The sequence below is a fragment of the Epargyreus clarus genome, unplaced genomic scaffold (assembly GCF_041222505.1).
Source record: "Epargyreus clarus isolate Ecla_fem2 unplaced genomic scaffold, WU_Ecla_fem_2.2 ptg000011l, whole genome shotgun sequence".
In the NCBI taxonomy this organism is placed as follows: Eukaryota; Metazoa; Arthropoda; class Insecta; order Lepidoptera; family Hesperiidae; genus Epargyreus; species Epargyreus clarus.
The window spans coordinates 2,491,106-2,518,215 of record NW_027332219.1 but is presented as its reverse complement, the minus strand read 5'-3'; the positions used below and the strand labels follow the sequence as shown (position 1 = coordinate 2,518,215).

Here is a 27,110-nt window from a genome sequence, read left to right as displayed (position 1 = left end):
GTTCAAGATGACATCACGCCTAACAGTACACCGCAATGCTAATAGCTGTACACAGGCCGCAATACGTACAAGTCATAAGTAATGTAAAAATTCTCAGAAGGGATTCCAAAAATTCAATACTTATTTCTGACTCATAACAGCAGTGTTAAGCTGCTGTGTTCTGGTTTGAAGGGTGTAAGAAAAGGTAAGGGAGGTAAGGAATTGTGGTAAGGGAGACATAGTTTTCCGAGGCGTTCAAGCTTAGTCCTCAAAGATAGCGGCGCATAGCAAAGGTAGTGGTCGACCTCAGGTAGCAATCTAATCTCATCTGGGGTTCACCACATGTCCATGGGCGGCAGTAGTCACTTACCATGTCGATTGTATAAGCATAAGTAATGTAAAATTGCTCAGAAGGTGTTCCAAAAATATAATATATTGTTCCATTTATGTACTTACTAATTTATCGCACTTCTATTACAAAAGACGTTCCAAAAATTAGATGATACTTCATAAAGCAGTTGGAAATGGATGCTGCTGGTCCTGAGGACTGGAACGCCTCGTAAAAGTATGTTTTCTTCGCCACACCCAACCAGAACACAGCATTGCTGTTATTAGGTGGAAACAGACATGGCGGTGGTGCCACTTGAGTCGAACCTGCAAATGATGCTAGCAATCTTGTTGTTGTTGTTGTCTTGTTGTTGCACCTGTTGTTATTGTTGTTGTTGGAAACCAGTTCGCCATTATGTAATAATAATAATATTAAAACAATAAATCTCTAGAGGACGCTCTCTTTAAGCTCTCTGCTTTTATACTCGTACGATCTGACGTAAATTCGGTACTCTATTCTTTCGTAGGTCAGTGTTATTTTTAGAGTTCTATGTAGGGCCAGGACGTTTAACCAATTTACTAATAGTAGACAGAGCTAGCGGAAGCCGGCCCTATTCTTCAATACGTATGAACAATTGGGACAGGTCTTCCTGGCATGTTTTATACATATACTTGTAGTGGTTAGCGGTGTAGGTGGCTTTATTCGGTTTTATAACCTTTTTTGTTTACGATGGGCAAACTTTCAAAGGTACCCGATGCCGTGGGAACGACACAGGATTATGTGGGACTCTTACCGCACTAAAACCCCCCCGGTGGCCTTCCTAGGCGCTGCGTAGAGGACTGCAGGATCTCCAGAGGAACACAACCGGAGTTCTCTTAGCGCGTTGCCCCGTCGGGCTCCGCTCAGGTGAGCTTGACGCTCGCCACACCGTCTGGTGAGTACGACGGTAAGCGACTACACATACCGCCGTCCTTCCCGGGGTCATTCTTGCCCCGAAACTACAGGGACAAACATTATACATACGTATCGTATGAATTTGCAGGCGTCTTTTCTATTTTCTATATTCCAAGTACACTTTCCAAACAGACCGTCTTTAGTCTACATTTCAATAAATATACAAACGTCACGGTGGCTTAAATTTTAACCTTTTTTATTATTTAGTCACGGCGTTCGCAAGTTATTTATTTTTATCACGCAAAACGCGAAACTACCGGTTTTGGACTTTCACTGTTGTGTGATTTGTTGTTATAATGCAGCCTCGTTTATTTAGAGTATCTTCATCTTTATTATTTATATACTAACGTTAGCTCTAGCTTTCAAAAGTAAAATATGTTATAGAATAGGTAGTCTCCACAACCGCCACATCTATTCCTGACTATTAACAGTAGTGTTAAGCGCTGCTGTGTTCTGGTTTGAAGGATGTGGTAAGGGAGACATAGAACGAGGTATTCCAACTTAGTTCTCGGGGGTAGCGGCGCAACTGTGGCCGACTTCAGATGGGAATCTGGTCTTGTCTGAGGTTGATAACCCACTGTACGCTACTGGGTACCTTTTGAACGCTCTCCCCTCTAAAACAAAAACGTTAGTTTTGACTACTTAGCAATTGATAGACAGTGGTGCCTCCACCACAAGCACAGAAAAAATGTCGAACTATAAAAAAGACGCTTTCTATACTCACGGTCCTATACTAGGATTCTCTGTATCGTGGGTGCTGTGGACACACATAGAGGAATACACAAACACCCAGACCCGAGAGAATTGAACCCGGGATCATCTGCACGTCAGACCGGTATGGTGACCGCTCCGCCTCGCGGGTCATCAACTATAATAATAATATACAGCGTATTCGAGATCGCCTTCGACAGTATACAATGTTCATAACATTAGTATGCTAGGAGTAACGAACTTCTATCGGGTTGATGATTTAGAGCGCTAATGACGTCACTCGATTGTCTAATTATCACAAAGCATTTGAGTAGATAACGCTATTCTGAACTGGTAAGACTTGTTTTGTATCTAGCCAAATACTTAAAATTTAAACATACAATTATAGTAACTAAGTATGAAGTGGTAAAGGCGATTTTCCGGTGGCTGGAAGTTATAGCAACCTTATTAGGGTTCCGTACAAAGGCAAAAACGAAACCGTATTACTAAGACTCCGCTGTTCGTCTGTTATAGGGCTCTCTCTATCTATTTCTCCGGAACCGTATTACACTAACATTTGCATTTAATTTACATACATATTATGTACTCGTATAATGGTATTAAACTAAAAATAAAAAAAAATGTTGAAAATAAATGGTGTCCCTATCCACGAAACCGCTTTTTTCGACGTTTTTCGCTTTATCTATTGAACTGTAATAGGTGGTCAGTTGAAATTTTCACAATGCATGATAATTCAATGGCTGCTATAATAATAAATACAAAAAATAGATAAACACAACGGGTCGCACTCCGGGAATGCCGGCAAAAGTAAAAACTTTCGAAACCTAACCTGAATAAAAAATTATAAAAAATAAAAAATAAACCTGACACCAATTGACATATTTTTCTATGCTGACACCTGATGATATCTTGACTTTTGCAGTTTGCTTTGCCGTCTTACGAATTTTCGACCAGGACACGTGATCCTGACGCGAGTTTAACATTTTTTACCCATCATAAAAAGTGCACAACGCCGCTAAAGAAGTTTTCACTTCAAAAAAATGGTATTTTTTTATAATATAGGAGTAGCAGACAAGAATGCAGTCCACCTGATGGTGAGTGGCTATCTGTATGTAAAATTGTTTAAAGTTGCTAACTGGTTAAAAATTCAGTTCCAAAATTTGGCCCTCTCCATACTAAATAAGTTAAATACTCGTAAAAGCTTAGAAATACAAATTTTGGAAATAACATTAATTATTAAAAATTAAGTAAAATCTAACAAAAATCGAAATAATGTCAAAGCGTGCCGTTTGCCAAATGCCTTTCAACCCCTAAAATAGGGGCGGTTTGAAAATTAATTAAATCTAACAAAAATCCGAATTGTAACAAAACAATTAGAAATTCTAGAAACAAATCTTATTATTAAAAATTAAGTAAAATCTAACAAAAATCCAAATAATAAAAAAGCTTGCCGCTTGCCAAATGCGTTTCAACCCCTAAAACAGGGGCGGATTGAAGGTCAGATTGTGATCGAATTGCAAACAAACCAGATTTCGATCGATATTACGTGTTGGCAGGGGACAAAGAGACAATTATTTTACAGGGCAGGGGTACAATAGGGTAACTTGCGAATTTATATTACTTTTGGAGTAAGTTTTGTTTTCAAACCGACTTCCCAAAGAACAGTTTACCTATTTGACGCATATTTTTTTACTATAATGTGTAATAGTCAAGGATAGGATGCAATAATGACATTGACAGGGAGATTTTGGTCGAAACTGGTAAAAAGTTGCGGAGCCTCCGGAGTGATCCCAAAGACAAGAATACTTTCCTGCTGACCTCGTTGATCTGAGGAGTCCAATACAGACAGCTATCTAAGTAAATACCCAAGTTTATTACTGTCTCCTTTAGGGGCACTTGAACACCATCGAGCAAGATCACAGGTAAGGTAGCAAATTCAATTTTATTTAATAATCTTGAGCTGCCGATGATAATAGCTTGGGTTTTTTGAGCATTTACTTGCAATCCATGCAACTGTACACTCACACTAATTTATGTAAAAAAAACACATAATTGCTGGTTTTTGACTATTTAGGTAGGTACGATAGGTTAGTCGTTCAATCGCTCATGATCGCTTCTTTTCATGATCCATTTTTGATGTGAAACATCTATAGCCGCACATAAAACCGATTTCTGGCGTGGCGACGCATGCCGTGGCGCCGCGTCGCCACGCTATACGATGGTATATATATACAGTCTATATGCAGTAGTGTGTACGGCGTAGCGACGCGTCGCCACGCGCAAAAATCGTAATATTTTATTTTATCATTATGACATATTTAGTTCCTATCACAATATGTTCTTTTCTGCATATTACTTTTACAAAATAATGTCGATGTTTCACATCTGCCAGGCGTCCCGTGACGGCTCACATTGTTCTTTACACAAAAATTATCGAATCATTAAAAAAATATACTTTTTCAAATCCCTAGACTAAAGCCCAGCTGTGGGACCGTAGTTTTTTTAATGTTAGAGAGCGAGCAATGCAGTTATAGCCTAGTGGTTAAGAAACGTCCTCTCATCGAGAGTTCCGAGGTTCAAAATGTTCAAATCTCAGGCACGCACCTCTGTTTTTTCAAAGTTGTGACCCGTGCCCAGCTGTGGGACCGAAGTTTTTTTATAATATAAGAGTAAACAACCAAGCAGTGCACCTGATGGTAATGGAAAGTGGTTACTGCCATACGGTAATCTGATAAAAAAATTACCAATGCAAATTAAAAATCCAAAATTAAAAACTTAATCAAGATCAACCGAGATCTCCAAGTCATAACCTTACGATATTTATGTTATGCTCTCACGTTACGCAAAAAGGATTCAAACTTTCACATGCCAACCAGTTAGATGCTGACTCATAGATGTTTATGGCATCCATCGACGAGTTACGCAAGTTATAGTTATGCCAAATGCTAAATTACTAAGCTAGATCCAAAATTGGGAGGATTTCACATGAACTTTCAATCCCTGTTTGACCCTTGGCATATCAAATTCGCAAGTGAGCAGAAAGGCATTTTTTTTATAATTTAGGGATAGCAGACAAGCAGTCCATCTGATTGTAAGTTGCTACTGCCGACCCTGGACATCTGTAACCAACCACAGATAAGATTATATTCCTACCTGAGGTCGGCCACTGATGCCGCTACCTCAGGACTAAACTGGAATGCATCGGAAAAGTATCCCTTACACATTGTTGTCAACACTTCACGCTTCTAGCTTCAATAGTTTAGGTTCGGTTTAGTCAGTGGGGTAGTGAATATCCTTATTATTTTATACTTATTGTCCTCGTCAACCTCCAAAAAGCTGCATACCTGAGAGATCTTTAAAAAAGTTCTTAAAAGATATGTAAAGTCTACCAATACGCATTTGGCCAGCAAGGTGGACTATGGTCTAATCCTTCTTGTGCTGAGAGGAGATCCGTGCCCAGCAGTGGGACAGTTATGGGTTGACGATAAAGCGTGCAGCTCTCCTCAAATGTTTTCCTTCACCTTCAAACAAAATGATAATTAATACGCACATAATATTATTACTAATAAATTATATATTTATACGTTTTTTAACATAGATATTCATATAAGATGGATGTTTGTACGGGTATAATTATCGCCAAACTGCTAGTCCGCTCTGAAGTTGTTGCGAGCAGGTGTAGTCATACAATTTGCTATGGCGACGCGATTCATTTCTATATTCAGAGCGGACTAGCAGTTTCACGCGGACTGTAACAGTTAAATCCGATGTTACAGGAACAACTATATAGGTTAGCCATCTTGTTTTGCTTTCCGCCCCATTTGCCACTAACCTACTGTACACTAACCATTTGTAATCTTGTTTGTAAGATGTAATGTAAAACTGTGTAAAATTTACGACTCGTCCTACTTTTTGGTAATGTAGCACGATTTGTCTGTTTTGAAGAATCACTGGTACATCTATTTTTGAGTTATAACAGCAGTGTTAAGCTGCTGTGTTCTTGTTTGAATGTGGTAAGACAGGCATACTCGTACTTATCACACGACTTCCAACTTAGTCCTCAAGGTAGCATATTATGTCACAAACCTTAGGTAGGACTTTTATCTTATCTGGGGTTGATTACAGATGTCCATGGGCCGCAGTAGCCACTTACCATCAAATGGACTGCATTCTCGTCAGCTCCTCCCATAACTATTATTAAAAAAATAACTTTTAATCGGTATGTATCGGTAAACAATGTGTATGTTAATGTATATAGCGTGCATGCCGGCTGACTGACATAGGAAGGGACCATCCTAGTCCTCAGTATTGGCAGCATCTCTGATCGGCCTTAAGTAGACATTTTTGCAGACTGCATACTCATTTACTTCTGTCATCTTATAAAAAATCATATAATATATCTATGTGTAAATTATAACGAATTTAATATGTATGTATGTTATTATAGGTTCAAAGCTAGCTATTCCTAGAACATCCGACGGTAAACAACTATGGGGAATAATACCTGGAATCAGGGTCACGAGGTGGTTATAGCTGGAACATAGTTCCTAGAATTATTTTAAACGCGATTTTCATTTGATATTCGAGTGCTTATTGTTTTGGTAATGTTCTTAGTAAGCGTTAAGAGAACAGAGTAATCGAATAGTTCTTTCGTTTAGGTTTTCGTTTAGGTTTAGGAAAGTTTAGGTCCACCGTGCTGGCCAAGTGCGTATTGGTAGACTTCACATACCTTTGAGATTTTTTTGTATAAATTCTCAGGTATGCAGGTTGCCTCACGATGTTTTCCTTCACCGTTTAGGCAAGTGATATTTAATTTCTAATACGCACATAATTTTGAAAAATCAGAGGTGCATGCCTGGGATTTGAACCTCGGACCCCTCGATGGAGAGGCCGAGTTTCTTAAACACTAGGCTATCACTGGCTAGCCTATTATATATTTGTATGTATTTAACATAAATATTCATATAAGATGGATGTTTGTACGGGTATAATTATCGCCAAACTGCTAGTCCGCTCTGAAGTTGTTGCGAGCAGGTGTAGTCAAACAATTTGCTATGTCGACGCGATTCATTTCTATATTCAGAGCGGACTAGCAGTTTCACGCGGACTGTAACAGTTAAATCCGATGTTACAGGAACAACTATATAGGTTAGCCATCTTGTTTTGCTTTCCGCCCCATTTGCCACTAACCTACTGTACACTAACCATTTGTAATCTTGTTTGTAAGATGTAATGTAAAACTGTGTAAAATTTACGACTCGTCCTACTTTTTGGTAATGTAGCACGATTTGTCTGTTTTGAAGAATCACTGGTACATCTATTTTTGAGTTATAACTGCAGTATTAAGCTGCTGTGTTCTTGTTTGAATGGTGTGGTAAGAGAGGTATACTCGTACTTATCACACGTCTTCCAAATTAGTCCTCAAGGTAGCATATTATGTGACAAACCTTAGGTAGGACTTTTATCTTATTTGGAGTTCATTACAGTTATCCATGGGCGGCAGTAGCCACTTACCATCAAATGGACTGCATTCTCGTCAGCTCCTCCCATAACTATTATTAAAAAAATAACTTTCAATCGGTATGTATCGGTAAACAATGTGTATGTTAATGTATATAGCGTGCATGCCGGCTGACTGACATAGGAAGAGACCATCCTAGTCCTCAGTATTGGCAGCATCTCTGATCGGCCTTAAGTAGACATTTTTGCAGACTGCATACTCATTTACTTCTGTCATCTTATAAAAAATCATATAATATATCTATGTGTAAATTATTACGAATTTAATATGTATGTGTGTTATTATAGGTTCAAAGCTAGCTATTCCTAGAACATCCGACGGTAAACAACTGTCGAGAATAATACCTGGAATCAGGGTCACGAGGTGGTTATAGCTGGAACATAGTTCCTAGAATTATTTTAAACGCGATGTTCATTTCATATTCGAGTGCTTATTGTTTTGGTAATGTTCTTAGTAAGCGTTAAGAGAACAGAGTAATCGAATAGTTCTTTCGTCATCAGTCTGTTAGGTACTGTCACCTCCTGTCCCTGTAGTTCCGGGACTAGTACAGGGTTTCGGTATCCCTTACCTGTCGCTTTTGGGGTTGCGGGCGACAAGAGTGGGAGCTTAAACCGTTCAGTAAGCGACCCGGGAAGGACGGCGGTATGTGTGAACGCATACTGTCGTGAACATCAGATAAAGTGGGGTAAGCGAAAACTGTTCCCCCAGGGCAGAACCCGATCGGGGCATCGCGCTTGGAGGACTCCGGTTGCATTCCGTCGGATATCCCGGAGTTCTCCAACAAGCGTTGAGGACGCCCACCGGGGGGGTTTTAGTGCGGTAAAATCCCACAAACCCGGCGTCGCTCCCACGTCGTCGGGTACCTTTTGAAGGTTTCCCCCTAGTAGAGGGGAAAAAAATTGCTACTGTCGCCTCCACCAAGTGCACCCAGTGGCGTAACTATACCGTATGAGTCCCGTGGCACATTGCATGGGGCCCTAAGAAAACTAGTCACATTGTAATTTAATTTTAAAAATGATTTATAGACATTTTTCGCTCACGAATACGTACTTTAGTGATCGTTTGGTCTTGGCATGTAATTTTCCTCACGATATTCCTTTTTCATTAAAGTAGGATAACTAATATCTTAAAAGCAGTGATATCCCAATGGTTTAGAAACTCGGTCTCTCGAGGGAGGGGTCCGAGGTTCAAATACTAGGCTACTACCTCTGATTTACAAAGTTATGTGCGTATTAGAAATTAATTATCACTTGCTTAAAACGGTGAAGGAAAACATCGTGAGGAATACTACATACCTCAGAGATTTATATAAAAAAAAATCTCAAAGGTATGTGAAGTCTACCAATACGCATTTGGCTAGCGCGGTGGACTATGGCCTTATCCTTCTCACTCTGAGAGGAGACCCGCGCCCAGCAGTAGGACAATAATGGGTTGATGACGTGAGGTGAATTCATTTCTTATACGGACACAACTTGAAACATGAAAAGTGCGTGCCCAGGGTTTGCCTGTGTCGTGAACGCTTTGGACACACAGACGAATACACAAATACCTAGACCCCATCAGAAATCTAAATTCATTATTTAGATTTGTCTGGCCTGGGATCGAAACCGGAACCCCCTGCGTGTCAGACCGGTATGTTGACCGCTTCGCTATGCAGATTCTACATATTTTTCATAATTGTCTACATTCCTTAGCAATTTATATGTGAATCAGGTACCTAACTTGCATGTACTTCACATATATTCATACAATTGACATAACTTTGAGATTTGTATAGGGAAACTAGCTGACCCGGCAAAAGTTGTGTTGCCATATAAATAAAAAAATGTTAAGGGTGAACAACCCTTATCATTTAGGGGTATGAAAAATAGATAGTAGCCGATTCTAAGACTTACTGAATATGCATATGAAATTTGGTGAAAATTGATAAACCCGTTTCGGAGGAGTACGGTAACTAACATTGTGACACGAGAATTTTATATATAATATGACGACGGACGTACTGAAGTGATTACTGGTGAGACACTGGGTTTCAGGTTCGATCCCCGGCTATTCAAAACTGTGGTCTAGTGGGTTCAGGTATTGTATACTTGTTTGTGTGTCCATGGTATTAGTATGAAGGTATTAGTACGGTGAGTCTTTTTATGTATTTACTTATATGAAATTAAAATATTTTCATATTGATCAGTTGCATTACCGTCCACCTCACACACGCACGTTATTAATAATCAATCTCTCCTATGTTTTGATCGATCATTTATAGGAAAAAATGAAAATCGCTTAGACAAATTCTTCATACTACAAATTGTCAAATTTTGATCTTTGGTAAGCAAATCTGGGATAGATTGATTATTAAAAACGGACGACAAAAAATTCGGAAGTTTTATCTTTTGATGAAAGTTTTTCGATTTTATACGAGTGAAAAGATTCATAAAATAATCTTTGAAGACGCTGCAAACATTTCGCAACGGAATGTAGGCAAAACAAACAGCCCACACAGCTTTATCAATCCGCCGCCCACCGGTATCTTATCGCAGCATCCGATCGCGAGATAAAGGTTGCTGAATGTAGGGTAATACATATTGTGATTGATATTTTTTATGTGCGTAAGGGCATAGTGAGTCTAGTCTAGTCGTTGCCGGCTAGTGACCTTTGTAAATAACTTGGAATATGACGTCATTAAGTTGCACCTCAGGACTAAGTTGGAGGGCATGAATGTTGGAGGGAATTATTGAAGGTAGAGCCCTTTGTGGTTCGACTCCGGCAGCACCACCGCCACACCTATTTCTACCTAATAACAGCAGTGTTAGGCGCTGCTGTGTTCCGGTTTGAAGAGTGTGGTAAGGGAGACAGACTTTTCCGAGGCGTTCCAGCTTAGTCCTCAGGGGTGCAGCGCATCTGTGACCGACCTCAGGTAGGAATATCTAATCCTATCTGGGGTTGATTGCAGATGTCCATGGGCGGCAGTAGCCACTTACCATCAGGTGGACTGTATGCTCGTCTGCTACTCCTATATTATAAAAAAATGATTTGAATATATTGGCAAACATGAAATTTTGTCGGAGCTTTCGAAAATTTTCTTGACTATGAAGGCTTCAAAATAATATCACTGTAGTATAGGGGAGGTCAATATCTTTCCCGAGATCTTTTCACTGTTAACTCTGTGCGATACTAATAGCAAAATTATTTCGAAATTTCGGTCGACGAATAAAATTCCAACTTTTTCTTTGGCTTGTCTCGATTGACTGAAATTATCAATCGGTCGAGCGCGATCGACGGGTTACTTTGCTATCTCAGCTATAGTCCATAAAGTCGTTAACCCATTACCACAGTCCCGTGTCCCAGTGCTGGGCTCAGGTCTCCTTCTAGAATAAAACAGATTAGGTCATAGCTACGGTATCCCCTGCCTGCCGTAAGAGGCGACTAAAAGGGGCTTCCGGGGTTGCGGGCGGCAAGAGTGGGAGCTCAAACCGTCCAGCAAGCGACCCCGGGAAGGACAGCGGTTTGTGTGGTTCGCATATCGCTGTAATCACCAAGGGAACACGCTGGCCAAGTGTCTATTGGACTTGAGATACCTTGAGAACTTTTTAAGATCGTTCAGGTATGCAGGTTTCCTCACGATGTTTTCGTTCACAATTAAAGTAGTTTCTAATAGTAAGTTACTTAATATTAGTAATGAAAATTGTTTTCTAACACGCAATGGAAGAATGAGGTCCTTGGGAATAAAAAATATCCTCGGATCCCTCGATCGAGAGGCAGAGTTTCAACCATGAAGCTCTCACTGCATTGAGGTTAAAATACTATCTATGCCTAAATAACATCATCATCATCAACCCATTATCGTGCCACTGCTGGGCACGGGTCTCCTCTCAGAATGAGAAGGATTATGCCATAGTCCAACGCGCTGGAGAAGTGCGTATTGGTAGACTTCACATACCTTTTAGTTTTTTTTTTGATAAATCTCGCAGTATGCAGGTTTCCTCACGATGTTTTCTTTCACCGTTTAAGCAAGTGATAATTAATTTGTAATACACACATAATTTTAAAAAAATCAGAGCTGTGTGCCTGGTATTTGAACCTCGGACCCCTCGATCGAGAGCCCGAGTTTCTTAACCACTATCACTGCTAAATAACATACATTAACAGTTTCCCGTACAATATCCCTTTCTCTACATTATTGTATCGATGCGAAGGAACGCATGTATAATGTATAAATTGTCTAAATTGCCCCGTACTGGCTCGATTGTCGATCACTTTCTAATGTAACCGAATGGGTGTGGGACAAGTCATAAACTTAAGCGATTTTGAATTATAAGCTTTTCGCTCGTTATATTGATTGTACTTACGACAGTGGCCGTATTGTTGCAGTCAGAAATACGTATTCGGAAATATCACAGAGCGTTTTCATTCCGCTTCTATCGCGTACACGGAATCACTGTTTTTAAGGGTTCCGTATCCAAAGGGTAAAAACCCTTTTAGGTACTAAGCCTCCGCTGTCTGTCCGTCTGGCTCTATCTGGAACCGTAATACATAGAAACTTGATGCCTTAATGGTGACAATTTTTACAATGCATTTACTTATATGGCTGCTATTGAAAACAAATACTGAATATAAAAAAAAATACATAGCCGCCGCGCGGTACTCTATCCTATTTCTACGTATGTTGCTTGTTTATTTTCCGTGGATGCGGAAGAAAAACGCTGTTTTTCTGAACCTTTGACTTTCACCTGCAGCGCCCTTGCTGCATCTATGTCCACGTTATAGTAGTAATGTAGCTGTGCTGTGATATAGTTGGTTAGATATATTTAGTTTATTAATTAGAGATATAGAAAAACAGTTTAATTTTTCGAGGTGTTCTTCAGTTCGTTTCAACTTCGACTCCAGGCACGTATTCACCTCTAAAACAAATTAAAAAAAAAACTCCTTTGGATTTTCTTTCGTTCGCTTTTGTATGTATTAACCCTATACTTGGCAGAGAATTTTACCCTAAAAAAAATATATTTTTGCTACTTCCCTGCGTTAATTGGGTTATAAGGATATTAGGAAAAATAAAAGAAAAAATCTCTGAAATTCAGTTTTCAGGATATAGTATGTGCCTTTTAGTGCACACTGCCAGGTTCACAAGAAAAAAAAATGTGTCTTTAAATGCACACCGCCAAGTACTCGGTAAACTAAGAAATAATTAAAAAACATCAAAAATATCATACATTTTGAAAATACTAAAGATAAAAGTCTCGGAAGTTATGACATATCGACAAGTTTTGAGATATTTTAGTTGAGTTGAGACACTAGAAGACCTCCTCCCAAAAAACGCAGTTTCCCAAATAAAGCGACTCGAAACTTTGTGAGTGGCAATAATTTTTGTTTACCACTGTTCTCATGGCGAAACAGCAACCAGGAATTACAAACGAAGATGTCCAAAATCTGTGAAGACAATACTAACGATGGCCAATCACATCTGTACGGTATAAAGCGACTTGTCTGTTTAAACCTTAATCTATATTTCCGTTATAATGCTGTATTAAATTTGAGCATATGACTAGACCTTATTCCACTTGTTTGAAGGTTGTGGTAAGAAAATATACTTTTCTGAGGCATTCTAGCTTTGTCTTCAGGGCTAGTGACGCATCTATGGCCGATCTCAAGTGGGAATTTGGTCTTATCTGGGATTGATATTGCAGATGTCCTCGAGTCATCATGATTGGAGATGTTTACATTTTTGACAGAAGACGCTATTGATTGGACAGGACTTGAGTTCAAAGACGTCTTGATGAGAACTACACATCTGGAATTCACCTTCTAAAATTTGCTGGATTCTACGTCAGATTTAATTACACAATTTAGACACCAAAGCTAGAATTTTTCGACCTCCAGTCATATGAAAGAAAAAAAAAGCAAGCTAAGGACTGGGAATTTAGAGGAAGGGGGGAAATGTGAATGGCAGTTATGAATTAAAAAAAAAACTCTGTCTGAACCTTATTTACCCTACCCCTACCTTGGGTGCAGAACCTTAGTATAGAGTAGCAAAGTTGGCAATGTGCATTTAAAGATACAATATTCACAAACAGTAATAGTGTACGTCGTTGGTAGTGTGCATTTTAATGCACACATAACAAAAGTCATGGATTACTATATATTCAAAACATTATATGTCAAAAATAATATCACGAAAAAATTGCATAAAGCTTGCAGAAAGTAAAATTATATAAATTTCATACATATAACTTAATTTCATTCAGATAAAATTAGATTCTTAGAGAGCGTTGCGCAGGCGCTGACCGACGGCTCGCTATTTTGTTTACGACTGACAATGTGTGAACGAGACACATATAGATTTCATTTTCTGACGTAAAGAAACGTTTGCTAAGTCGCTTTGAGTTATTATTAAAAAGATTCCATGTTGCGTTTTTCAGAAAAAAAAAATCTGATGAGAATGTGCATTTAAGTGCACACAGTCAAATATAGGGTTAAGGAGGTAAGGTGACTTGGCACATAGAGTCTCGACAACGTTATTTTCAATTTAAATCGCCAGAAGTATATAACTTGTACCACAAAACAAACATCACACCGAGTGACTCGACTATATTGCTCTATTGTTCTCTAAGTACCCACTCCGGATCGAATTTTAGGTGATGCGTGTTATTACAGCACGCAATAATGACCCTTATGCAAATACGATTATTGCCCGTGTAGGCTATTATCGCTTGTATAATACGTTACGTGCATGTTTCCTTGCGTGCGTGATTTTGTGTTCCGTACTTTATGTTGTTGTGTGTTGTAGAAATGATTTATAGAGATTTTATATTTTTACTGAATTAGAAAAAGGAGAGGTTTTTACGATTGATGGTCGAAGGGTATATTATAACCTTTTTGGCATTAACAAGGCCGCCATTTTGACAAAAAAAAAATTGTTTCGACGGCCTGAGATACATTTTTCAATCAATATGTCTTATGTTATGTTAATAATACGTCTGTCCTGAGACATTTGAATTAATTTCTCCTTCATGATCCACTAAAAATTCGAGTATAATCAATGGTTTTGAATTTTAAGTCAAAAAGTACATTTTTTAACATTTAATTCATAAATACGTATACTACTACGTATGATGAACCCATTAAATTTTTAACAAAATTTCATAAATTTATCTGATTAATTTCATAAATTTCATCAAACAATTTAAAGACAAAGTAACACAATTATCGAAAATTGTAATAACGAAATTAAAATCTAAAAAACTCTTATTAAAACCTTATTACAACTTCAATGGAACAGATAGTTTGTACGGAACTATCGTTACACAGCCGATTCGCACTTAACCGGTTATTGTGAGCGCAACGAAGTAATATTGCTAATGTCTTATGTATTTGCAATTGATTCGCGAATTTATGATGTTAATATATTGAGTGAATGTGCTGGCAGACATAAATATTTTTTATGAGATGACATTTGAAGGTGGTAGAACCCTCTGTGGTTCGACTCCGGCGGCACCACCGCCACACCTATTTCTACCTAATAACAGCAGTGTTAGGCGCTGCTGTGTTCCGTTTTGAAGGGTGTGGTAAGGGAGACAGACTTTTCCGAGGCGTTCCAGCTTAGTCCTCAGGGGTAGCGGTGCATCTGTGGCCGACCTCAGGTAGGAATATCTAATCCTATCTGGGGTTGATTACAGATGTCCATGGGCGGCAGTAGCCGCCTACTATCAGGTGGACTGCATGCACGTCTGCTACTCTTATATTATAAAAAAAAAATCTGGCCGAACTCAGGAATATAATCTTATCTCGGGTTGATTACAGATGTCCATTTGCATCATTCAGCCTCACACTGAAACGCAGAACTGTTTCACGCTAAAAATAGATGTGGCGGTGGTACCACCCGATCAACTTATACCGGTTCCAATTTTCAACCTTTCAAGTGTCAACTTTCCTCTAAGAACCAACCTTTCAACATGTTCCCGCAGGTCTTAATAAGTTGAAGATTAATTCAATTACTTTAAACTACAGATCTTGTAATAAGGAATGACGTACGTTATTGGCTTATTGGTATAATGCGGGTAGATGGTAACTAAGTGATAGAAGGACCTTTGAGTCCATTATTGCCGTAGAGGTAGAAATCAAATAGACTCCTAACTCGGTCATAAGTGTAGGTTGTTCACACGGTATAGTGTAAGACAGTCAAGTATGTGGTGTTCAGCTAATTAGCAGTTTGTCGTGAGCTGAAGGACACATAGACATACACTCAGACCCGGCTAAGTATAAGCTTTTATTTAACTTGCTTTGTTAGTACATCAATATATTATCGACAAAACTCGCAAATGAATTTCAAATCAGTTAATTAAACTGAAATATTACATACACTTTTGGTATTGGATCGTCCTTGTCATGCATGCGTCCTTGTCATCCTTGTTATTCCAAAAATTAAAATGGTGAACGCCTAAAAGTCCAGTCAAATGAAAGGGTTTTGTTGAACATGAAAAAAGCTTGATATTTAAACTTTGGTATGGTGTCACATGCTGCATAAGTAACTGATACAATATCGGAAACTATATTTTGAATTAGGAGTCCATTCGGTTACGTAATCTTCGTCCCACAAATTAAAATCGAGTTCAAACTCGTAAAACCGAAAAGTTTTTGGATTTATGTGTTATGTAAACAAAACATTGTAATTAGCAAATCGTAATTTATGTCATGTACTAAATAGTGATTGGAAAATCGTAAATTGTAATTGGAACGTTCCGTGTCCCAGTTTTCATTACGTGGAACGCTTTATATTAGTTTGATCATACAATGTTTTATGTTGTGTGTTTATGTCCTATTCTATTAATTTTACGCGATTAAAACTTTGTAACAATTTTGTAAATAATATTAAGATTTATATACCTAGATTTGAAACGGATTCTGTAGGTTTTAACCGATCTGTGTCCATTATTCGTCAAACTATGAAATTTATGCCTACTAAAGATTTTTATAATACAATTTCTATAAGGCGAAAATGTCGGAGTTTTTTCAAAGCTTAAGCGTGTGTGGTGAAGTTTACCAATCATTAGCCAGCGCGGTGGATTATGAACTAAACCTTTCGCTCTGAGGAGACCTGTGCCCAGCAGTGGGACAGTAACGAGTTGACGACGACTCAAACAAACATGTGGCCGCGTTTGTTAACCACAAGGTTGGTTAAAAACGCGGCCTCTTGATCGAGGGGTCCGAGGTTCTAATCCCACACCCGATTTTATTTAAAGTTACGTGTGCATAAGAAATTAATTATCACTTGCTTAAACGGTGAAGGAAAACATCGTAAGGAAACCTGCATACTTAAGAAAGAAAAACAGTTTTCAAAGGTATGTGAAGTCTACCAATACGCACTTGGCCAGCGCTGTGGACTATGGCCTAATCCTTCTCATTCTGAGAGGAGACCCGTGCCCAGCAGTGGGATAGTAATGGGTTGATGACTTTAACAAACTCACAAGCAATAGTAAGAGAGGTGAGCTAAAAATAAAATTGCAAAGAAACAAATGTAAACACAACATGAACACATTTACATACACACATAGATTAGTAAAGATTACTCACTCCTAACAAGAAAATGTACCCAGCTTTGAGAATTGAAATAGTTGCGTAAAAAAGTTTTGCCACGTCTCCGTGCTAAAATGTCCCTAAAATATTTGAAATAATTATTTATTTATTACGTAAATTACGTAGTATTGGTTATTTATTCGGAAATGCTCTCTAAAAATGTTTTTATTTGTCACGACTTCAAAAAAAGAACTTACTAAAATAAGCCGTTTGTGGCTTCATTCAATTTCAAGACGGCGAAGTATCTTTACTAATCTATGCATACACATTACACGCGTATTATGCACAATAGTGTTGTAATCACATCACTATAAACATAGGTTAGGTGGTTATACAAGTGGTCTGTTAGAGGTACGTTGAGGTCAAATATTAGTTAGAATGGGTTATTATGAAGCTTTTGACATTAACAAAAATATAGGAGTTTTTGATGTTTTTGGGAAAGACAGTATCCTATGATAACTATCTGAGGACTAAGCTGAAACGCCTCGGAAAAATATCCCTTACCACCTCCTTCAAACCAGAACACAGCAGCGGTTAACACTGCTGTTATTAGGTAGAAATAGGTGCCACCGGAGTCGAACCACAAAGGGCTCTACCACCTTCATTAGTTATTTAGTTAGTTAGCTAAGCTAGTAGCGTAGAGTTAGTGGAAGAGAATTAATTCAATTTTTCATACGTTCTCTAGTCACTAACAATAAATGTTAAGGTAACGAAACTTCGAAATATTTTGGCCCGTTATAAATGAAATCAATTTATTCAATGTTTTCTCTGCAAATCTGAAATTGTGTAATTTCGAATATTCGTAGGTAAATATTGGATAGATTGGTTATTGATAACGGACGTAAATGTAACATAGAATGTTTAGTGAGTCACAAGCATTGGTTGAAGTTACACAAGTTACCTAGAAGAGGCCGGCTTCTAAGGCTATCATGGTTAATGAATTAGACTTACTGTATTATATTTTCAAATTTAGATCTTTGGTGAGCAAAACATTGGATAGATTGGTTATTGTTTTTTTTTTATAATATAGGAGTAGTAGACGAGCATGCAGTCCACTTGATGGTAAGTGGCTACTGCCGCCCATGGACATCTGTAATCAACCCCAGATAGGATTAGATATTCCTACCTGAGGTCGGCCATAGATGCGCCGCTACCCTTGAGGACTAAGCTGGAACGCCTCGGAAAAGTATGTCTCCCTTACCACACCCTTCAAAACGGAACACAGCAGCGCCTAACACTGCTGTTATTAGGTAGAAATAGGTGTGGCGGTGGTGCCGCCGGAGTCGAACCACAAAGGGTTCTACCACCTTCATAGTGTAACAATATGTTTAGTGAGTCACAAGCATTGGTTGAAATTACACATGTGACCTAGAAGAGGCCGCCGTCTAAGGCTACGGTTAATGAATTAGGCTTGTTGAATTTATTATTTTCCTTCCTCGAAATTTAAAGGGTTTGTCGTGTTTAAATGGATTCCTTGTTTTTTTAGACGAATTTCCGTAAATATATTCCTCCATTGTTTTTCTGGAAAAATAATTCAGTAATATAATGAAAACTTATTATGTGTAGATTTGTTGACTAAACACAAAATATATTTTTTTAACCATGTAATGTTGTGTCAAATAACTTTTAGTGTATTTGTGTGTACATGCGCGCACGTGTGTGTCTGTCTATGTGATGACAGAAATGTCCATTGCTGGATAAAAGTATTTTAGGATTGACGTAGTTTTTGTAGAAGCAATGCATCATCTGCTACTACTGTAGCATTTTTAAGTCACAATACTGGACGCCAGATCTCCCGACAACAGCAGCATAATCTACTTTTTTTAAGTATAGGAATAGCAGACGAGCATGCAGTCCACCTGTTGGTAACTGACTACTACCGCTCATCATCATGTGTAAACAACCCCAGATAAGATTAAATTTTCCTACCTGAGGTGGGCCACTAGTGCGTCGCTACTCCTCAAGACTAAGCTGGTACGCTTCGAAATATTATGTCACCCTTACCACACTCTTCAAACCAGAACACAGCAGCGCTTAACGCTGCTGTCATGAGGCAGAAATAGGTGTGGCGGTGGTGCCGCCGGAGTCGAACCACAAAAGGGTTCTACTACCTTCAAAAGTCCACGCTTATCCAATATAGAAATTGAATCCATACACAAATAATTATGTTTTATATTTCTATGGATATAGATAACTTAAGCTCCCATTCGATTATGAACAATTATAATTAATTACAGTATTGTTTTCGCCTTTCAGACTTGCCGAAAGTGCTAATGATATATAATGGCCATTATTGTAAATGAGGACAGATCACAAGTTATGATTATGCAATGATTGATGTGTCATTGTGTTAAGAGTTAGGACCTTGCTTTCAATGAAATGCGATGATCTTGATCTGTTCAAAGTTTAAGTGGCTGTGGTCTAAGCGTAAAATAATTGCAATTGTCAAAGTGATTGAAGAACTCTTCGTGGTTAGAATTTGTTGGTAGCATCGCTACCACTGGTGGACTAAGGGCTCGTACACAAAACTGCGATGCGATGCGATGTGACTTCGCAACGCAGAAAATTGCGACACGAATTGCTGCGATGCGATATCGTGCGGCATAGCGTCTCCCAGGGTGACCAACAACAACAACCACTGCGCGATGCGAATGAATTCGCAAGTTCTTGCGATGCGTTGAGGGAGCTCGCAAATTTTGATGATGCGACGACGCATCGCAGTTTTGTGTACAAGCTCTAAGGGGGGAGGAAAGGAGTCTGCCCCGAGCCTGACCAGGAGCAGATCCTGGGAACCGATCCAAATGTCTACAAAAGCCTCGTAGACATCTTTAGAAGCTTGTAAAGTTAAATAAACTTCTTAGACAGGGTACCTCATTTAACATTTCCCCCCGGGCCTCCTACGAGTAAAGTCCGCCATTGATTGCCACACTTATTTCTGCCAAATGACAGCAATGTTAAGCGCTGTTGTGTTCTGGTTTGAAGGGTGTGGTAAGGGAGACACATCTTGAACCGTGTTCGTTTTTTTTCTTACTTCAGGTTTCGTCAAGGCATGGGAGATACCCGCGCCAACCACAGGAACGTAAGGAACTAACCCTGACAATATCTGAAACTATTGCGTAAAAAAAAATGTATTTAAAATATATAGCAAAAGGTAATCGACTACAGTAGTGTTAATGAATATATTTCCTTATATTCTTAGTTAGGTACGTGGTCGAAGTAGCGAGTACAAAGAACGTAGTTAAAAGTGAATACGCAAGAACAAAACGAATTTTAGTAAATAAACTTCTGAGTTGAGTACGAAATGACGTGCGAAAATTACTATGCAGCTCACGTGATGTACGCTGAAAGTGATGAGATATGAGCGGTTAAGTTTGGGTGTATTTGAAACTTGGGGGGTTTCTTATCACATAATAGATTAAGCATGATTCAGCCGCATGGTTCGGTTTGCACGGACGTTCTTGCCACGAACGTGCAAGATGTGGAATGAACTTCCTCCTGAGGTACTCCCAGAGCGCTATGACATGGGGCACTTCAAAAAAGGTGAAAAAAGAGTTTTCCTCCAAAGCCGGCGATGCATTGGCGACTCCTCTGGTGTTGCAAATGTGCATAGGTAACGTTGACTACTTTCCATCAGGTAGCACGTCTGCTTTATCGTTAGGCTCAAATATAAAAATACGGCATTTTCCTGTAGATTTTTTGTCTTGACGAGTCGCGGGGTGCCACTTTCATCTTATCGGACTTGTACGCAATGGGTTTGATTCCCGGCCAGGTGTGTGATTAATTTAGATTTTAGCTCTCATGTACTCGTCTTTATATGTGTCTATGGAACTCACATCACGAGTCGGTTTGAGTTTAAAATACGTATTTTTTTTATTTCACACTAAGTTTTATCTTTAATTCAACCCCGCTTTTTCTCTTCACTTGTACCATACAATTCTCTGTTTTCCATGTGTTCAGCTAAGGTGACAGACAAACTGACACGAGGACAATACTCTGTTTACATTACAATCGTTTAATTTCAATTGCTAATGAGTTAACTATACGGTATTATGTTTAGTTTTGGGTTTTAAGGTTTTTGTGATTGATACTTCGGGTTTGAGGTAAATTGTCAAGATTTTTTTATAATATAGGAGTAGCAGACGAGTATGCAGTCCACCTGATGGAAAGTAATGCCGCCCATGGACATCTGTACTCAACCCCAGATAGGATTAGTTTATTATCTGAGGTCGGCAATAGATGCGCCGCTACCCCTGAGGACTAAGCTGGAATACCTCGGAAAAGTCTGTCTCCCTTACCACACCCTTCAAACCAGAATACAGCAGCGCTTAACACTGATGATTTTCCTCCTTCAAATTTAATGTTACATGAACTTCGGTTTAAAGATTTTTTATTGTCTTAAGAAAAAATAAAATTCCACTTTCAAGACTATTAGACTTCATGCTAACTTAGGTATATGTTTGTTACACTGAGCGTGCTTATAGTATTTCATAAGTTTATTTTATATACATAGTTATTTATATATATATATATATATATATATATATATATATATATATATATATATATATATATATATATATATATATTATTATTATTATTCAAAAGCCATCAGCATTGTTTCAAATTTTTAACTTTGACATAGGTTTTGTTTCATCTTTACTGAACTAGCCTTCACACATATTAACATATGAGTAGGTACATTGTGCTAGTCTACAAAGTATGCAAAGAGAATCTCCCGTTGATTGCGCTGATTGGGCCCACGTATGTTTACATATTACGTAACATATCACAACTCACGGCGCGAATTGCTTGAACAAATCTGGCTCCGTGTGTCATAGAGTACATAGTGAATAGACATGACGCGTTTTTGTATACTTGGACGCGTTGGAAGTTGTAGAGTCAGTATGGTACGACGGACGACCGGAGATTTCCCTATTCATAATCTTAACTAATCTTTTTTTATATTTTATTCTCAATTTGAGCGGTTCTTAGGTTTTAAATGTAAAGGTAAGTAATGTTGTAAGATCAGATCCTCCTTCTTTCTTTCTTTTTTTCATTACAAGCTTTTATTTAACTTGTCTTATTGATTTCTCCGTTCATATCCTTAACTAATCGAATGATTAACTTTATTCTCAATTTGAGCGGTTCTTTAGATTATAAACGGTAAGATCATAAGATCCTCCTTCTTTCGTTCTTTTTTTCATTACAATATTTTATTTAACTTGTCTTATTGGGTCGTATGTATGTGAGGATAGAATCTTGCAACAGAGAATCTCGAAACAAGTTAATCACAATCGACTGAGCTGAAAATTTGCATAAATTTTTGGTTCGAATGACATTGCATGATAAGTTTAGCGACCTTATTTTAAATCCAATATGGCGGACTGACCGGGTATGTTTAAATAAAACTAAAAAGCTTGGTTTGAAAATTTAATTTAATACATACATTTATTATTCTTTCTTTGATTAGCATTCTTGCCGTGTTGAATGTGTTCAAATGCACGTATTATGTATTTCTTTACCATTTCTACAAGCCACTTCTATTCGTAACTAGATCTATGGTTAAAACAAACCAGTTAATAAGTTCTCAAGTACGTTCGCTGATTGACATAATTATAGTATGCGGGTTAACTAAATAGGAAGCCGGTAACCACCAAAACGAAAATAACAATCGGAATTGAATGATTTGAACTTGGGTTGTATGGTTTTTTATATATTAGAGTAGTAGACGAGCATGCAGTCTACCTGATGGTAAGTAGCTATTGCCGCCCGTGGACACCTGTAATCAACCCCAGATAAGATTAGATTCCTACCCGAGGTCGACCACAGATGCGCCGCGACCCTCGCTTCGTCTCGAAAAAGTATGTCTTCCTTACGCCACACCTTTTTCTGCCTAATAACAACAGTGTTAAGCGCTACTGTTTTTGGTTTGAAGACTGTGGTAGTCCTCAGAGGTAGCAGCGCATTGGTGGTCGACCTCAGAAAGTACTCTTAATGTCACAAACATGTTTGTGCTTAATGTTGTCTGAGATTGATAATAGATGTAATTGAGTGGCAGAAGACTCTTATAGACCGCCTAAAACTGCTAGTCCGCTCTGAATATAGAAATGAATCGCGTCGCCATAGCAAATTGTATGCTACACCTGCTCGCAACAACTTCAGAGCGGACTAGCAGTTTGGCGCGGACTATACCATCAGGTTAACGTTTACTACTTCAATATACTTAAAAATTGCAAAAGAGCATGTATATGGGTGGATTGAAGACATACACACGTTCTAATAACATTACTCTCCGCAGTCGGTCAAAACAATTATGTTAAATAGGTTATACATTAACCAACTCGTATCTTTTCATAGACTTTATTAAGCGTATATTACACTTAAACATATATTATTAAAAGCGTCAAACATTTGCCAAGCGAACATAGCGTCCACACACTAGTAACACTGCTTATAATCGCTCGTCAAATACTAAACAAGTAATATTAGTATGTCAGTACAATAGGATGATTTAATGCGTAGAGCGGGCCGGTTCGAAGGAATGAGGATTTATGCAAAAATAAACTTAGATTTATGTCTTGTTTATTGGTTGGTTAAGTAGCGGTTTGTACGACCGTTGACTCTATTCGTCATGTACATAACGTGTATAGGTAGACTGTAGAGAGCAGTGATTTTCTAGTAGTTAGAACCTTGATTCTCAATTCAAGGGTCCGTTGTTCGTATCCTAGATATGCATCTCTGATGTGTCTACCTGTTACGGTTCCAGAGATAGAGCCCTGTGACAAACGGACAGACGGACAAACAGCGAAGTAATAGTAATAGGTAGTAGTAATAGGGCACGGTACCCTTTTTTTCTGTTTACGAGGGGAAACCATCAAAAGGTACCCTATGCCGTGGGAGCGACACGGGGTTATGTGGGATTCTTACCACACTAAAATCCCCCCGGTGGCCGTCCTCAGCGCTGCGATGAGGACTGCTACCTGCTACTAGGACTGGTTGTGGGATCTCCAGGGAACACAACCGGAGTCCTCTAAGCGCGTTGCCTCATCGGGTTCCTCCCAGGTGAGCATAAGCTCGCCACATCCTCTGGTGTGTACAACGGCATGCGGCCACACATACCGCCGTCCTTCCCAGAGTCGCTGGCTGGGAGGTTCGAGCTAAACCCTAAAAAATTGAATCTTGGGTGGAGTCTACCAGTCCGCATTCGGTCAGCGCGGTGGACTATGACCTATAACCTAATCCTTCTCACTGTAACAGATTAGAGACGAGAGAGAGCAGTGGGATAGTAATAGGTTGAATGTGATATAATTCTGAGTCAAATCTTGACATATTTGACCCCCATTCTTTTATTTTAATACAAAGCCATTATCAATGCATAACTTTAACACCAACTAATCCATATTAAATACATAACTCGAATCAGATTAACTGTTATATAACGGACATTCAATTCGCCATTTCCTTACCGCCTTATAAGACTTCAGTGCGTGGAACGAATTTTAAATTTCGAACTGTTTTCAGTGATGAACCACGACGCCGATTGGTCGAGCCGGGCCGCGATGACGTGATCTGGCTTCCGATTGGCGGGGAGTCGCGCGCGCCGGCCTCTGATTGGTGGAAAATGTCCGGCTTGCAGACAAGGAGCGAGGATCAGATCAATGGAGTCGACGTTAGGGAGCAAGGAAGTGCTTTGAGGTCAGTCTCTTTTGGCCTTGACCGTTGGTTTAGTTAGACTGTATGACGCTTGTATGTTTTTTTATAATATAGGAGTAGCAGACGAGCATGCAGTCCACCTGATGGTAACTACTGCTACTGCCGCCCATGGACATCTGTAATCAACCCCAGATAGTATTAGATATTCCTACCTGATGTCGGCCACAGATGCGCCGCTACCCCTGAGGACTAAGCTGGAACGCCTCGGAAAACTCTGTCTCCCTTACCACACCCTTCAAACCGGAACACAGCAGCGCCTAACACTGCTGTTATTAGGTAGAAATAGGTGTGGCGGTGGTGCCGCCGGAGTCGAACCACAAAGGGTTCTACCACCTTAAAGGTGCACCGCATATCCTCCACATAGGGTTAGACTTCAATCGTATCTGGCATTTGTTACAGATGTCCATGGGCTACATTGGCTTCTCACCATGGATTGCATGGTTGTTTGTTACATCTATATTACAAAATATATTTACTCTGATTACTGTGATACTTACAAAGAAACCTTTGAACAACATAAGCAATATGTATACAATGATTACACAGTTTACAGCACACTAACATACGAAAGATAAAAGATAAAAGGAATCTTTTATTTTCCTCGAAAACTATTACGAACAGAGACTTCGAAGAAATACACTCATTTCGATAATGAGATTAGATATTAAAGTAACAAACTATATTCAAATATATCCTTAATATGTGAACAGTAAAATTGTAAGTGGCTAGTGTATTATACATGCGAGTATAAGGCTGATTGTACACTGGTTACTATTGCTTGAGCAATTGGCTTGAGTTGTGGTTAAGGCAACTTAAAAGTTGCTCAGTTACTTTTTATGCCCGTTAAAAAACAATCTAGCCGTTTGTTGCGTATCAAAGATCTACATTTGACAATTTCTGACTAGTAGAAGTTGTCAATTATGGATTATTGGTAAGCAAAAATTGTAAAGATTGATTATTAATAACGAGCGTTAGTACCTTAAGCATCCCTACAGACTCGTAGACAATCGACTGATGACAATTTTTTTCGATTAAAATCAATCATAATATACATACCTACCGCTCATCGATCTAACAGACAACAAATTGGACGCCTGAGTGATAGTGGCTTAAGCAACTGCTTAGTTTCATTAGCTTAAGTGACAAGATAATAGCCTACGCAACTGTCGTCCACGCGATTGTAGCCAATGTGTAGACAGCCTTAGCGTCCGATGGTGGTCAGCAGAGCGAGAAATTATTGCAACGTCGTAATGATGGTATCTGCTCGCAAATTGGATGGTTTGGGACAGTGTTTGTCAAAGTGTGGGTCGCGCACCCCTGGGGGATTACGAACCTCCATAATAATTAAAATAAAAAAGTCCATGTAAAGTTTTGTGAACAGAGTGTTTATCAAATTTCTATAAGAGGGTCGCAGGGCATTGCGACGTCTTAGTAAAAAAATGTAACGTTTAAAAAGCGGTATCTGAAAATATATGTAAGACTATTGTATGAATTTATGTAGGTTAGAAACAGCAGAGCATAAGGGGTCACAAAATATCTTCGTGAAAAAGTTTTAATAAAACTGGTTTGAGCAATTGCCGTAAAAAAATGTTGTTCTTACCATGTCTCGTATTGTTTTTTGGTGCACTTTCAATTGCGTGAGATCAGTGCTTGTTATATAGCTGTTATATGTTAGATAACCTGGCTTGAAACCTATTCCAACATTCTGGATTTTCTAACTTCACTCGGGAGATCCAAGGTTCAAATCTCAGGCACACCATGATTTTTTCCATGATTCAGGCACTCCAACGGAACACAACCGGAGTCCTCCTAACGCGATGCCCTTCTATCGGGCTCTGCCCTGGGGGAGCAATTTACGCTCCTCTCACATCCCCTGGTGATTACAGCGATATGCGACCACACAAACCGCTGTCCTTCCCGGGGTCGCTTGCTGGACGGTTTGAGCACCCACTCTTGCCGCCCGCAACCCCAAAAGCCCCTTTTAGTCGCCTCTTACGACAGGCAGGGGATACCGTCGCCCTATTCTGGTTCCGGTACTACAGGGACAACACTCATAGACCTACATAAGGTCCCTTACCAAAGATCAATATATGATATTTACTTCATACTAGAGATTGACAAATTTAATTTCTTAGAATTTATAATAAAAAAATGCATAACGCAATATAAAGTTATTTTCTTTTCTGGAAAAATATTGCAATTTTGAATTAAATTTATCGGCGAAAATGTAAAAAATATGCAATAAAAATTAATAATGGACGTGCCAATCTGCGAAAATTCACGCATCTGTAATTACAAAATGTATATTGCAAAATTTAATTGTAATTGGTCAATTTC

The 27,110-nt window shown here is 38.9% G+C and overlaps 1 protein-coding gene across 1 annotated transcript in view; it reads left to right on the top strand.

Moving 5' to 3' along the window:
• Positions 1-27,110, top strand: part of LOC140745823 (uncharacterized) — a 126,951-nt gene that overhangs the window by 19,281 nt on the left and 80,560 nt on the right. The window contains exon 2 of the mRNA XM_073077742.1: positions 24,582-24,755. Within this exon, the coding sequence (XP_072933843.1) occupies positions 24,682-24,755 (74 nt within the window). The 5' untranslated portion in view covers positions 24,582-24,681. The remainder of the gene's footprint in view (positions 1-24,581; positions 24,756-27,110) is intronic.